The 14,537-nt window shown below is 40.7% G+C and overlaps 1 protein-coding gene across 5 annotated transcripts in view; it reads right to left on the bottom strand.

Annotated features, from left to right (window-relative positions):
* The window catches only part of TGFBR1 (transforming growth factor beta receptor 1), a 75,242-nt gene that overhangs the window by 32,814 nt on the left and 27,891 nt on the right, over positions 1-14,537 (bottom strand). The window contains exons 2-5 of one of the 5 annotated variants that reach the window (XM_070375551.1): positions 11,995-12,137; positions 10,883-10,959; positions 10,289-10,534; positions 6,735-6,977 (exon numbers count right to left, since the gene is read on the bottom strand). In XM_070375551.1, coding sequence (XP_070231652.1) covers positions 6,735-6,977; positions 10,289-10,424 — 379 coding nt within the window. In that variant the 5' untranslated portion in view covers positions 10,425-10,534; positions 10,883-10,959; positions 11,995-12,137. Of the gene's footprint in view, positions 1-6,734; positions 6,978-10,288; positions 10,535-10,882; positions 10,986-11,994; positions 12,138-14,537 lie in introns of those variants that run through there. The other 4 variants (XM_070375552.1, XM_070375550.1, XM_070375549.1 and 1 more) reach the window with 4 other exon arrangements.

Genomic DNA, 14,537 nt, shown 5'->3' with positions numbered 1-14,537 from the left:
TCATTCCAATCCCAAAGAAAGGCAATGCAAAAGAATGCTCAAACTACCGCACAATTGCACTCATCTCACACGCTAGTAACGTAATGCTCAAAATTCTCCAAGCCAGGCTTCAGCAATATGTGAACCATGAACTTCCTGATGTTCAAGCTGGTTTTAGAAAGGGCAGAGGAACCAGAGATCAAATTGCCAACATCTGCTGGATCATGGAAAAAGCAAGAGACTTCCAGAAAAACATCTATTTCTGCTTTATTGACTATGCCAAAGCCTTTGACTCTGTGGATCACAATAAACTGTGGAAAATTCTGAAACAGATGGGAATACCAGACCACCTGACCTGCCTCTTGAGAAATTTGTATGCAGGTCAGGAAGCAACAGTTAGAACTGGACAGGGAACAACAGACTGGTTCCAAATAGGAAAAGGAGTACATCAAGGCTGTATATTGTCACCCTGCTTATTTAACTTATATGCAGAGTACATCATGAGAAACGCTGGACTGGAAGAAACATAAACTGGAATCAAGATTGCCAGGAGAAATATCAATAACCTCAGATATGCAGATGACACCACCCTTATGGCAGAAAGTGAAGAGGAACTAAAAAGCCTCTTGATGAAGGTGAAAGTGGAGAGTGAAAAAGTTGGCTTAAAGCTCAACATTCAGAAAACGAAGATCATGGCATCCAGTCCCATCACTTCATGGGAAATAGATGGGGAAACAGTGGAAACAGTGTCAGACTTTATTTTTCTGGGCTCCAGAATCACTAGAGATGGTGACTGCAGCCATGAAATTAAAAGACGCTTACTCCTTGGAAGGAAAGTTATGACCAACCTAGATAGCATATTCAAAAGCAGAGACATTACTTTGCCAACAAAGGTTCATCTAGTTAAGGCTACGGTTTTTCCTGTGGTCATGTATGGATGTGAGAGTTGGACTGTGAAGAAGGCTGAGGGCCGAAGAATTGATGCTTTTGAACTGTGGTGTTGGAGAAGACTCTTGAGAGTCCCTTGGACTGCAAGGAGATCCAACCAGTCCATTCTGAAGGAGATCAGCCCTGGGATTTCTTTGGAAGGAATGATGCTAAAGCTGAAACTCCAGTACTTTGGCCACCTCATGTGAAGAGTTGACTCATTGGAAAAGACTCTGATGCTGGGAGGGATTGGGGGCAAGAGGAGAAGGGGACGACAGAGGATGAGATGGCTGGATGGCATCACTGACTCGATGGATGTGAGTCTGAGTGAACTCCAGGAGTTGGTGATGGACAGGGAGGCCTGGCGTGCTGCGATTCATGGGGTCGCAAAGAGTCAGACACGACTGAGCGACTGATCTGATCTGATCTGATGTGCTAGGAACTGGCTCCCCACACAACACTAATATCTTAAAGAATGATGCCAAGTAACTTACCTTGGTGATGAGATGTTGGCAGTTTTCTCACCAAATGAATTTGCTTGATTATAACATACGGAGTTTTCAATATTTTATCACACTTCATTTATATAAAAGTATTTACCTATAAAATTTAAGTAACTGTATTTTTGACTATTCTAATTCACTTAATAGTTCATGGACTAAGAACTGTCACCTTAAATTATACTGGCACTGACAATTAAAATATCAGTGTACATCATGTTCTACACTGTTTATGTAGTCTAATATGCATAAATCTGTGTCACAAGTAATCTATATTGAGTTGCCTACTACAGATCAAATTAACCCAACAGGGGTAAATGAAATTATCTGCTCTCTTTGGTTTCTAGTGTGAAATGCGTATAAATACAAACATTAAATCTTTGTCTCTTTTCATCTTTAAGCTTCTCAAATAGGTCTTTCCTTTCCCTTGCTCTATCCATCCACCCCCCAACTTCCTGCAAAGTAGTTAGCAGTCTAATTGTAAACAGTTGTTTTTACAAGGAGACTGCTGGTTAAAAATAAACCTGTAGAAATTAAATGAAGGAGCTCATTTGTATTATGAATAACCAATTCCTAATTATGTTTACAGTAGACACTAACATACTGAAAGTACATACAGTAGACACTAAAGCCTTTGAGCAGGGCCACACCACGTACTTAAAAAGATGTAAAGCATACATAAGAGTTCATTTCAAGGACTTTACTGGTGGTCCAGCAGTTAAAAATCCCCCTGCCAATGCAGGAGACACAAGTTTGATCCCCTGGTCCAGAAAGATTCCACATGCTGGGCGGCTAGGCCCACGCACCACAACGACTGAAGCCCATGCACCTAGAGCCTGTGCTTGCAGTAAGAGATGCCACTGCAATGAAGAGTAGCCCCACTAGCTGCAACTAGAGAAAACCAGCTTGCAGCAGTGAAGACCCAGTGCAGCCGTAATTAAATGCGCTGTGCTTAGTCGCTCAGTCGTATCTGACTCTTTGTGACTGCGTGGACTGTAGCCCGTATGGAATGTAGCTCCTGTCCATGGAGGTTGTCCAGGCAAGAATACTGGAGTGGGTTGCCATGCCCTCCTTCAGGCAATCTTCCCGACCTAGGGATCAAACCCAGGTTTCAAACCCAGGTTTCCCGCATTACAGGCAGACTCTTTACTGTCTGAGCCACCAGGGTTATATTTATTTATGTACTAATAAATAAATATTAAAAACACACGGGAAAAAAGGTTCCTTTCAGCAGGCTGATCTTGAAGTTAGAACGGCAAGAAATAAAAAAGGGGAATAGCAAATGGGAAGTCTGGAAACGCCTGACACGTTCAAGACTGTGTAAAGGGTACTGTCAAGAAAGGCTAAGAGGACAAGGAAAAGTCTGTCTTCCCCTTCACCATTGACAGATGCAGAACTAGAATTCAAAGTCAAATGTGAAAGTCCCTGGGTTGTGTCCGACTCTTTGCGACCCCATGGACTATACAGTCCATGGAATTCTCTAGGCCAGAATACTGGAGTGGGTAGCCTTTTTCTTTCTCCAGGGGATCTTTCCAACCCATGGATTGAACCGGGGTCTCCTGCATTGCAGGCGGATTCTTTACCAACTGAGCTATCAGGCAAAGTATCTGAGCATTAAAAAAAAAAAAAAGTAATAGTTTTCTTGTAAAGACAAAAATAAACAGGCCTAAGATAGATCTCAATGTTCTCTGCTTCTGTACCTTTTAGAACTGCTTGAGAGGAAGCTACAATAGGGAAAAATGCATGGTCCAAGCACCTTCACAAGCAGTGAACAATGGAAATAAGACTAGAACAATATGCATACATTAAAGAGATCATAAGCATGAACAAGACATGATGAACACTGGGCTAAGAGATCTACATTCTCCAAAACGGACACACCCATGTGCATGTCCACACACAGTTTTCAGTCTAATGACTGCTTAGAGGCATATGCTTAAAGACAGGCACGTGCACAACCTGCGGTGCAGATTCCTGCAACAGGCGTAAGGTTAACTTTAAGTTTAGAGGTGGGTACCAGAACCCAGCTCTCTATTGGCTCCCACAATTCCTAAGTTAAAAAGTACAGTCTTTGAAAGAGAGAGATAGGCCCCTTCCTCAAATATGGTACTGAGTAATAAACGTTTGAATTCATAACATAAAATGTTGTTTTACCTCTTCTTCAATGACTGAAAGAACTAAAAAGGGTATTACTCACAGACATTTGACTTACTCAGAGGCATGAGTTCCATTCATGAAGTGGCATTCAGGCTTTGTAATAAATAGGAGGAAAAGCACTTTCTGCTATCATTCAACAGAAGATAGCTTCTGTCTGGATAAATCTGGAAGCCATTCAGCACAGAATAAACTATGACAGGGAAAGAGGCCTTAAACTAAGCTTTTTTGTAAAATGCAGCAAATTCATATTGTACGTCAGATTTTTTTCCCAAATACCTTTTCAATAAGAGTAATAACACTTGTCATTTGGATATAACTTTACAATCTACCAAGTGCCTAAGTGCTTTCACGCAAACGTATCGTTTCATTTGAATCTCACAACAAATTCAATGACATACACCAGGCAGGGTTCATTATTTTCATTTTAAAGATGAAATAACTCCAGCATGAGACATCAGCTAACTGCCCAAAGCCACAGAGCTGGCAAACAATGCAGACAAGTTTTTACATGGTGAAAGGAGGCATAAAAAAAGAGAGCTTTCAGACAGTGGAGCTGGGTCCCTGACAGATCTAGAAATATAGAATTCTTTACTTCATATCTGTATCTTAAAAGGTAAATATATTCTCATTTAGAAATCAACTGCCATCCAGACAGCGATTTCTTTTAATCCTTTAGGAAGCCAAGATACATAACACTGTGCCAGGTGGCATGAGCTGCTTTGATTTCCTTGGGTTTAAGTTTGGCCACAAGAGAGCAGGTCCGAGGGATTAATTCCAAATGATTTAAAGCCACCCTAATTTTCCGTGACTTTGGTCCTTGCTTAAGATATTATTTTGTTCCAGGATACCTCCTGGAATGAGCCAGATATTCTTTGAGAACCCTTTAACTCAGAATCAAAGGGGAACCCCAGGGAAGCTGTAAAATAATCTCTCGTCACTCCTCCACCATTTCTGCCCAGAGTGTCACATCTTCAGAACTAAGGCTGCTCCTTCTAATCCAACTTCTAATTGCCTCCCTCCTCATAGGAGTCTCAGGAATCCCTACAAGGCTGCCTTAAGAGATGTGGGCTCCTTCGTAAGCCTGTATGCATCCTAGCAATCATGGACAGAACTCATGGAATATTTACGGTCAAATTCTATAGAAGAAAACTTTAGGTCATGAAATCAGTTTCTTCACACTTAAATGAATGAACATATATACATATACATCCCTTAAAATATACCTTCATTCCCTTGAAATAAAGCATCTTTCATCATGTGAACTTTCTGTGTATCTGTGATTTTATGCTTCAGAGCCATATGCTTACCCTAGTCATAATTTCTGCTTTAAAGTTCCTTTAATCACTTGATATATAATTTGTGAAATTTTCTTTACACATATATATTTAAATCTTTGTATCCATTAATCTAGCCCTTATTTGAAGTTAATTTGCTTCAGGCAATTGGGTAATCTATTTCTGATCCCACATAAATCAACAAACTGAGAAAAGCAAATATCAGAAGGGCCATGGATCCGTAAAGCTGTATTAAATAAAAAGGTGATCAGGCATTTTCTTAAGGGAGAAAATGACAAAAAAATTCATTAGTTTAATAAAAACAACAAGAACTGGCCTGAGCCAAAGACAGCAATTTCATGTTAAAAAAGCAAATAGCCTTCACGATTTCAAATACACTGTCATACCTGCTTTCAAATATAATAATAAAGCTGCTAAACAGTCCTGAAGAGAATGGGTAACTGCAGATTATTTGAACATCTCTGAACTTCAGCCTCAGCTATAGAAGAATAACTGTCCTTATCCTTTTTATCTTACACAGTCATGAGAAGGTGAGAATGCTTTGAAATTCACACAAATGTGAAAGTGACTTACTGATGAAATGTTGACAAGTCAGTCACTTCTAATTTGTCCTTCCTAAACTAGCCACAGTCAGATATAAACCTAGCTTAAAGACCTATATTAAGGTTCAAACCTGGGGTAGTATTCACACTAGCCCAAATTTTTACAAACTTAGCCAACTGGCTTCAGTTCAGTTCAGTCGCTCAGTTGTGTCCGACTCATTGTGACCCCATGAATTGCAGCACGCCAGGCCTCCCTGTCCATAACCAACTCCCGGAGTTCACTCAGACTCATGTCCATCAAGTTGGTGATGCCATCCAGCCATCTCATCCTCTACCGTCCCCTTCTCCTCCTGCCCCCAATCCCTCCCAGCATCAGAGTCTTTTCCAATGAGTGAAGTCTTCGCATGAGGTGGCCAAAGTAAGTACTGGAGTTTCAGCTTTAGCATCATTCCTTCCGAAGAACACCCAGGGCTGATCTCCTTTACAATGGACTGGTTGGATCTAGGTCTGATAGAGTGCCTGATGAACTATGGACTGAGGTTTGTGACAATGTACAAGAGGCAGGGATCAAGACCATCCCCATGGAAAAGAAATGCAAAAAAGAAAAATGGCTGTCTGAGGAGGCCTTACAAATAGCTATGAGAAGAAGAGAAGTGAAAAGCAAGGGAGAAAAGGAAAGATATAAGCATCTGAATGCAGAGTTCCAAAGAATAGCAAGAAGAGATAAGAAAGCCTTCCTCAGCGATCAGTGCAAAGAAATAGAGGAAAACAACAGAATGGGAAAGACTAGAGATCTCTTCAAGAAAATTAGAGATACCAAGGGAACATTTCATGCAAAGATGGGCTTGATAAAGGACAGAAATGGTATGGACCTAACAGAAGCATTAGAGGTGGCAAGAATACACAGAAGAACTGTACAAAAAAGACCTTCACGACCAAGATAATTATGATGGTGTGATCACTCACCTAGAGCCAGACATCCTGGAATGTGAAGTCAAGTGGGCCTTAGAAAGCATCACTATGAACAAAGCTAGTGGAGGTGATGGAATTCCAGTTGAGCTATTTCAAGTCCTGAAAGATGATGCTATGAAAGTGCTGCACTCAATATGCCAGCAAATTTGGAAAACTCAGCAGTGGCCACAGGACTGGAAAAGGTCAGTTTTCATTCCAGTCCCAAAGAAAGGCAATGCCAAAGAATGCTCAAACTACTGCACAATTGCACTCATCTCACACACTAGTAAAGTAATGCTCAAAATTCTCCAGCTGGCTTAGCCAACTAATAAATACAGTTAATTTTAAAAAGACATTTTAGGAAAAAGAAAGAAATACATTACCTGATCCAGAACCTGATGTTGTCATGTCGTAAATTAAATCTTTTAACGTTGTACCCTCTGAAATAAAAGGGCGATCTAACGAGGGATCCTCTTCATTTGGCACTCGATGGTGAATGACAGTGCGGTTATGGCAAATATAGACCATCAACATGAGTGAGATACAGACAAAGCAGACTGGTCCAGCAATGACAGCTGCCAGTTCAACAGGACCAAGGCCAGATGATGGCTTTCCTGTAAAAGGGCCTCAAATGAAATAAATAACAACAATAACACTATAGGCGGCATCCACAGTTTCCTAATCCTCCCATTTCCTGCAGTTGGTCACTACCATTAGTCACAGCCTCATTACAGCAGTTCATGGAGCTCAAACCCATAACAAGTGAAGCACTTCATCTTCTCCCACTGGCTCTCCTTTTATGGTCACTAGCTCTGTCAACATCCACTTAGTCTTCCTGTAGTCTTGAGCCTAAATAACAAGGCCAGGTACTACAAACATTGTACACCCACTCTCTACCTCCCATCACTCTCAGATTACTAATAAAAGAACCAATAATCTGGAACAACTCTCATTAAATATTTCTTGAGTCACTGGTCTTTTCTTTTCTTAAAAAAGCAGTTTGGCTTATCTTCTTATTCCAAGGCCAGTATATGCTCATAGCAAGAAAAAAAATTAAGAAGTATAAATACAGATGAGGAAAAGTTAAATTTATCTATAGCCTCACAATCCCCCTAAAATTCATCTGCATGTTCTGTGTATCTGTATACCTCCACCAATTTTTTGTCCATGCAAAAATATACCCTGTTTTTTTTAATAGTTTGCACATGTATACTTTCCAGTTTATTTTAATCACTGAGCCTTTTAATTCAAGATCATTTTTTTTATAATTTAATAAACAATTTGCATTGCTTCAGAAACACATTAATTATAACTATTTAGGCATTCATTCTGACACTTGCTGGTTCATGGCCCACTACCATTTCCTTCATATTTGAACTTTTTCCTTTTATACATAACCAGTGTTCACTTGTGCTGCATGTGTACAGTTTTCTTTTATTCTTGAAAACTGATGGGTTTTTCATTATATATATTTGGTTAAGTAATTCTTCATTAATTTTACATAGTATTCTTCTCTCTTCTGTCCATCCTTTTGCCTTTTTCTGGTTTTACAGTAAGCACATTGGATCACCTAGATCTGTCCTCTGTATCTCTTAATTTGCTCACCAACTGTCTTTTTTCTGAATTGTAACAGTTTCTCAAGCTTGTCTTGCCTTAAGCTTGTCTCACACTTGATTATAAAATTATAGTATCCAGTCTGCTGTTCACTTTCAATACTGCATTTTTTAAAATAATTTATCAATTGAGCTTTTCATCTGAAAGCGATCTTTAACAACTGTGAAATGTTCTCATTTCACTGTCAACAGCTGACAACAGACCTTGGACTCTGGAAGTTCTTCCCTATCATGTGCTAAGTCTGTTTCATAGGATGACGTTTACTCTCATTTATCCAGTTCAGTTCACTTCTTTTGAACCACGGAATCTTTCCATTTGGTAAAATTATTTGCTGTCTGATTATCTGGGGCCTGGGAATGAGGGATCTGTGTATTTTAGCATTAGAAATAAAGTAAGTTCTTCATAAGGTTTTGTGAGTCTCCATTCTGATATTTCAAACCATTTCAAACAACAAAAATGGGAAATTCCGAAATTATTATTCTCTTCGTCATATTAGAATTGCAAGTAACTATAGAAAAGTCTGACAGAGCTCTGCCACAAGGACCTTCTTTATGTTGAAGATCTGGTTTTACTTTGCTGTCATCACGTGAACTAGGTAGAAGACTGCCTGCCTTCTGTAACTGGCAGGACTGGCCCTTTTATTCTGAGCTCCAGCAGTGTTTTCTACTTTAACTAGTATGATGCCTAGACCAGCTCTGAGTGGAAACTGAGCACTGGGGTCTGTACCTCTGAGCAATGAAAGCTGTGCTTCCTAAAGGAGAATTGAGAGTCTGCCCCTGGGAGAATGGCATTGAAACGTATATTATCATATGTGAAACGAATCGCCAGTCCAGGTGTGATGCGTGATTCAGGGTGCTCGGGGCTGGTGCACTGGGATGACCCAGAAGGATGGGATGGGGAGGGACGTGGGAGGGGGTTTCAGGATAGGGAACACATGTACACCCGTGGCAGACTGATGTCAATGTATGGCAAAACCAATACAATATTGTAAAGTAACTAGCCTCCAATTAAATAAATTTATATTTTTTAAAAAAAGAGAGAAAAGAGTCTGCCCCTGTAGCCTAGTCTCACACCCAGCCTCTCAGCTTAAAGTATTGGTGGGATTCTGCAAGAAGTTCTTTCACCTACTTCTTTTCCTATAGTTAGTCAATTCTTCACTAGACGATTATCATCTGCATTATAAACTGCAGAGTTTGACAACTCTAAATGCATGTAGGTGGCACTTCTTCCATTAATTCTCCTAGCATTAATATAGCTTTTCCTCATTTTTGTACTCCTTTATTATAGTAGGTACTTGGGAAAAGTGACAGATCATCACATCACATCATGTAGTCGCTCAGTCAGGTCTGATTCCTTGTGACCTCAAGGTCTGCCAGGCTCCTCTGTCCATGGGATTCTCCAAGCCCGAAGACTGGAGTGGGTTGCCAGTTCCTTCTCCAGGAGATCTTCTCAACCCAGGGATCGAATCTGGGAATCCCACACTGCAGGCAGATTCTTTACCATCTGAGCCACCAGGGAGCCCACCAGGGAAAAGTGACAGCAGAGTTAAATACATGAGCTCAGACCAATATCTTTAACCAGAATCTTTAACCTAATCCTAACTGTTTATGAAGTTTTCAAATTTCTGGCTCTCCTGCTGCTGCCGCCAAGTGGCTTCAGTCGTGTCCGACTCTGTGCGACCCCATAGACAGCAGCCCACCAGGCTCCCCTGTCCCTGGGATTCTCCAGGCAAGAACACTGGAGTGGGTTGCCATTTCCTTCTCCAATGCATGAACGTGAAAAGTGAAAGTGAAGTCGCTCAGTCGTATCCGACTCTTAGAGACCTCATGGACTGCAGCCTACCAGGCTCCTCCGTCCATGGGATTTTCCAGGTCCTAGGACATTTTAAAATGTAAACTATGGTGAAGAACCAAAAACCTAGAAATCATATGTAATAGTTTATACATAAAGATCATAAAGCAAGGTGAAATTACAAAGTGAAGGCGTCTGGATTGTTGAGTATTGCTCTCCATTCCCCCTCCATTACTGACTGCTTTCAAAGGCTGGAGCATTATACAAGCAGGGACACTCTCAGGATATACTGCTATGGTGGCCTGTATCAGGATTCTCTACATGTGCCTACCCTTTTAGGCACAACAGACCTCAGAGAAAGTCTGTCTTGGTACCACCTTCTCAAGCAACATACACCCAGGAGTAAGAATTTTGGCTACTCTTATGACTCTACTAGCATGGACTAGTTACTTTTTGCCTCTTAAACTGAATAAACTGGGATAGTCTAAGAGCTTTCCTTATAGTATCAAGAAAAAAGTCTCATACAACTTACCAACAGTTGGAAGTTCTATTTTATTGCAGTGGTCCTGGTTGCAGCAATATGTTGTAGTTATAGACCCAGTTTTTGAAGATGGTGCACATACAAATGGCCTGTCTCGTGGAATTAGGTCAATTTCAGCTATACACATGCTATTATGTATAACTTTGTCTGTGGTCTCTGTGACAGAGACAAAGCAAAGCCCATCTGTGACACAAGTAAAATTGTCTTTTGTACAAAGGTGGCAGAAACACTGTAATGCTGGAAAAAAAAAGAAAAGATCCTATCAGAGAAAATTATCAAGGTTAACAATTTTAAATTATCCCATAGTCTCTGTGCTAATATTGACACATTCCTGATTGTATTATAGTTTTTTGTACAGTGTTCAAAAAACAAAACTCTTGTTATTCTGAGAAGTTCCAAATTCTATTAAGAAGCACATATATGTAGGAGTCAAACATGTTGAAATTTGGACCCAGATTTTTTTCCTAAACCTTTTTGGCTTCCAAGTAGAGAAAAACTGTTACATGCAATTTTATCTGTGCAAGGCAGGCATTTGTCCTCCCATTTAAAATGCAGTACACTGAAATTTACAAAGGTTATACTTACTCTTATCAGTCCAAAATTAGGGATTCATATATTCCCTCCACTGGGGAGCGCAGTGTGAAAATCCTACCTCCTCCTCACTGTAGGTTGGAAATCTCAGGGTAAGCTTATGGTAATAGAGTAATGGAAATAGATTTGTATTGAGCCAGACATTCCCTTCTCCTGTGCAAACTCCAAAAGACATGTATCTTCTAATCAGGATTAGAGTACTTTCTCATAAGCAAGGTAACAAGACATATGTGCTCCAACCACAAAGGCAACTGGCTACAGAAATAATTGGAGAAACACTTGCTCCATGCCCACTTTTATCTATTTGATCTTTATGGTTCAACTTGAAGAGTAATTCCTTAAGGGACGTCTTCTAATTATAATCAACACCTTCCCATACACACAGAACCCTTCACTAAGCTTGCCAACAAGGGTAAGTGTTCCCCAAAGCATACATACACTGCTTACCGGAATTAACTTCTCCTTTCCCTCATGAAACTCTAAGGTTCTTGAGGGCAGATTCTGTAAATCCACATCTAGAACTAAGCTTGGTACACAACATTTAAAAAAAAACGTGAAATGAATGGGAGATCACTGTGATCTCATGAAAAGCACAGATCTATCCTTGAGTCCAATTACCCATCGGTAAAGGAAAAGGGAAGTGTCCACGTTTGCAGAATGGCCATCTGCAATGAGACCAGGGAGGTCTACTGTAACTAGAAACAGTGGCTAGGCAGACAGGCAGGCCAGGAGAAAACTAGCTACTCTGAACAGCTAATTTGGTATGCAGGAAAAGGTTCACTCAGCAAGTCCAAGCTGCTCAAACCTTGCACATCCTGAAGAAAGGCTTGTCTTCAGGACTGGTCCTTGGCCAGTTCCTGGGAGATGAGCTCTGACACCCTGAAATATTCTCTCTCATAAGAGTGCTATGTGACTGAGCCCCTGGACACCAAGGCTCCAGTGAACTTTGCTGGCTGGCAACACTTCCCACGTGCTGTCATCCCTGACTGCTAAGTTATGGGTACACCTATGTTTAGGTTAGCACAAATCAGTCTATTTACTGTTTGCTGTTAAACTGTCTCTCGTTAAATTAAGAATGGCCAGGTTTTTAAAATTGGTTTTCCCACCTTTGAATTCTGAACTTGTGACAACAATCAGAAAAACATTTGCCAGGGACTTCCCCGATGGTCCAGTGGTTAAGACTCAGTGCTGCCATAGAGGGGATACAGGTTCGATCCCTGGTCGAGGAACTAAGATTCCACATGCTATTCTACACAGCCAAAAAAAAAAAAAAACATATATATATAGGTTAGGTTATATATATATATATATATATATATATATATATTTTTGGCCAAAGAAATGTTTCCCAAACAGGAGGTCACAAATATGTTGGGAGAAAGAGAGTCTAAAATAGTGTACAAAATTTTAAGTATATTTATTTAAAATATACTCTAAGATGAATAATGAATAATCAGTACGGAAAGGCAAAAAGAAATGACCCTGAAAGACAAATGCCCCAGGTCAGTAGCTATCCAGTACAATATTGGGGAAGAATGGAAAAATAGCTACAGAAAGAATGAAGAGGCTGAGCCAAAGCGGAAACGAAGCTCAGTTGTGGTTGTATCTGGTGGTGAAAGTAAAGTCTGATGCTGTAAGAACAATTCTTCATAGGAACCTGGAATGTTAGGTTCATGAATTAAGGTAAATTGAACGTGGTCAAACAGGAGATGGCAAAAGTGAACATCAACATTTTAGGAATCAGTGAACTAAAATAGACGGGAATAGGCTAATTAAATTCAGATGACCGTTATATCCACAACTGTGGGCAAGAACTCCTTTGGAGTAGCCCTCAGAGTCAACAAAGAGAGTCCAAAATGCAGTACTTGGTTGCAATCTCAAAAATGACAGAACAATCTCAGTTCATTTCCAAGGCAAATCATTCAGTATCATAGTAAACCAAGTCCATGCCCCAACTGCTAAGGCTGAAGAAGCTGAAGTTGAACGAGTCTATGAAGACCGAGAAGTCTATGAAGAGCTCCTAGAACTAACAGCAAAAAAAAGATGTCCTTTTCATCTGGAATGAAAAGTAGTAAGTCAAGAGATACCTGGAATATCAGGCAAGTCTGGCCTTGGGAGTACAAAATGAAGCAGGGCAAAGGCTAACAGAGTTTTGCCAAGAAAACGCACTGGTCATAGCTAACACTCTCTTCCAACAACACAAGGGACGACTCTACACATGGACATCGCCAGGTGGTCAGCAGCAAAATCAGACTGATTATATTCTTCACAGCCGAAGATGGAGAAGCTCTATACAGTCAGCAAAAACAAGTCCTGGAACTGACTGTGGCTCAGATCATCAACTCCTTATTGCTAAATTCACACTCAAATTGAAGAAAGTATAGAAAACCACTAGGCCATTCAGGTATGACCTAAATCAAATCCCTTATCATTATAAACAGTGGAGGTGATGAATGGATTCAAGGGACTAGATCTGGGAGAGAGACTGCCTGAAGAACTATGGACAGAAGTTCGTAACATTGTACAGAAGGTGGTGACCAAAACCATCCCCAAGAAAAAGAAAATGCAAGAAGACAAAGTGGTTGTCTGAGACCTTACTAGCTGTGAAAAGAAGAGAAGCGAAAGGCAAAAGAGAAAGGGAAAGATATACCCAACTGAATGAAGAGTTCCAGAGAATAGCAGGGAGAGATAAGAAAGCCTTCCTAAGTGATCAATGAAAAGAAATGGAGGAAAACAACAGAATGGGAAAGGCTAGAGATCTCTTTAAGAAAACTGGAGATACTAAGGGAACATTTCATGCAAAGATAGTCACAGTAAAGGACAAAAACAGCAAGGACCTAACAGAAGCAGAAGAGATTAAGAGGTGGCAAGAATACACAGAAGAACTATACAAAAAAGATCTTAATGACCCAGATAACGACAATGGTGTAGAGCCAGACATCCTGGAGTGTGAAGTCAAGTGGGCCTTAGGAAGCATTACTATGAACAAAGCCAGTGGAGGTGATGGAATCCCTGCTGCTGCTGCTAAGTCGCTTCAGTCGTGTCTGACTCTGTGCAACCCCACAGACAGCAGCCCACCAGGCTCCGCCATCCCTGGGATTCTCCAGGCAAGAACACTGGAATGGGCTGCCATTTCCTTCTCCAATGCATGAAAGTGAAAAGTGAAAAGTGAAGTCGCTCAGTCGTGTCCGACCCTCAGCGACCCCATGGACTGCAGCCTTCCAGGCTCCTCCATACATGGGATTTTCCAGGCAAGAGTACTGGAGTGGGGTGCCATTGCCTTCTCCTGGAGTGGGGTGCCATTGCCTTCTCCAGGAATTCCAGCTGAGCTATTTCAAATCCTGAAAGATGATGCTATTAAAGAGCTGCACTCAATATGCCAGCAAATTTGGAAAACTCAGCAGTGGCCACAGGTTAGTCTTCATTCCAATCCCAAAGAAAGGCAATGCCAAAGAACATTCAAATTTCCATACAATTGCACTCATTTCACATGCCAGCAAGATTATGCTCAAAATCTTTCAGGCTAGGACTTCAGCAGTGCATAAACCGAGAACTTCAAGATGTACGAGCTGGATTTAGAACAGGCAGATAAACCAGAGGTCAAATTGCCAACATACACTGGATCACAGAAAAAGCAAGGGAATTCCAC

Source organism: Bos mutus, chromosome 8 (assembly GCF_027580195.1).
Source record: "Bos mutus isolate GX-2022 chromosome 8, NWIPB_WYAK_1.1, whole genome shotgun sequence".
NCBI lineage: Eukaryota > Metazoa > Chordata > Mammalia > Artiodactyla > Bovidae > Bos > Bos mutus.
The sequence above is the reverse complement of the archived record's forward strand: the minus strand, read 5'-3'. Positions and strand labels throughout refer to the sequence as shown.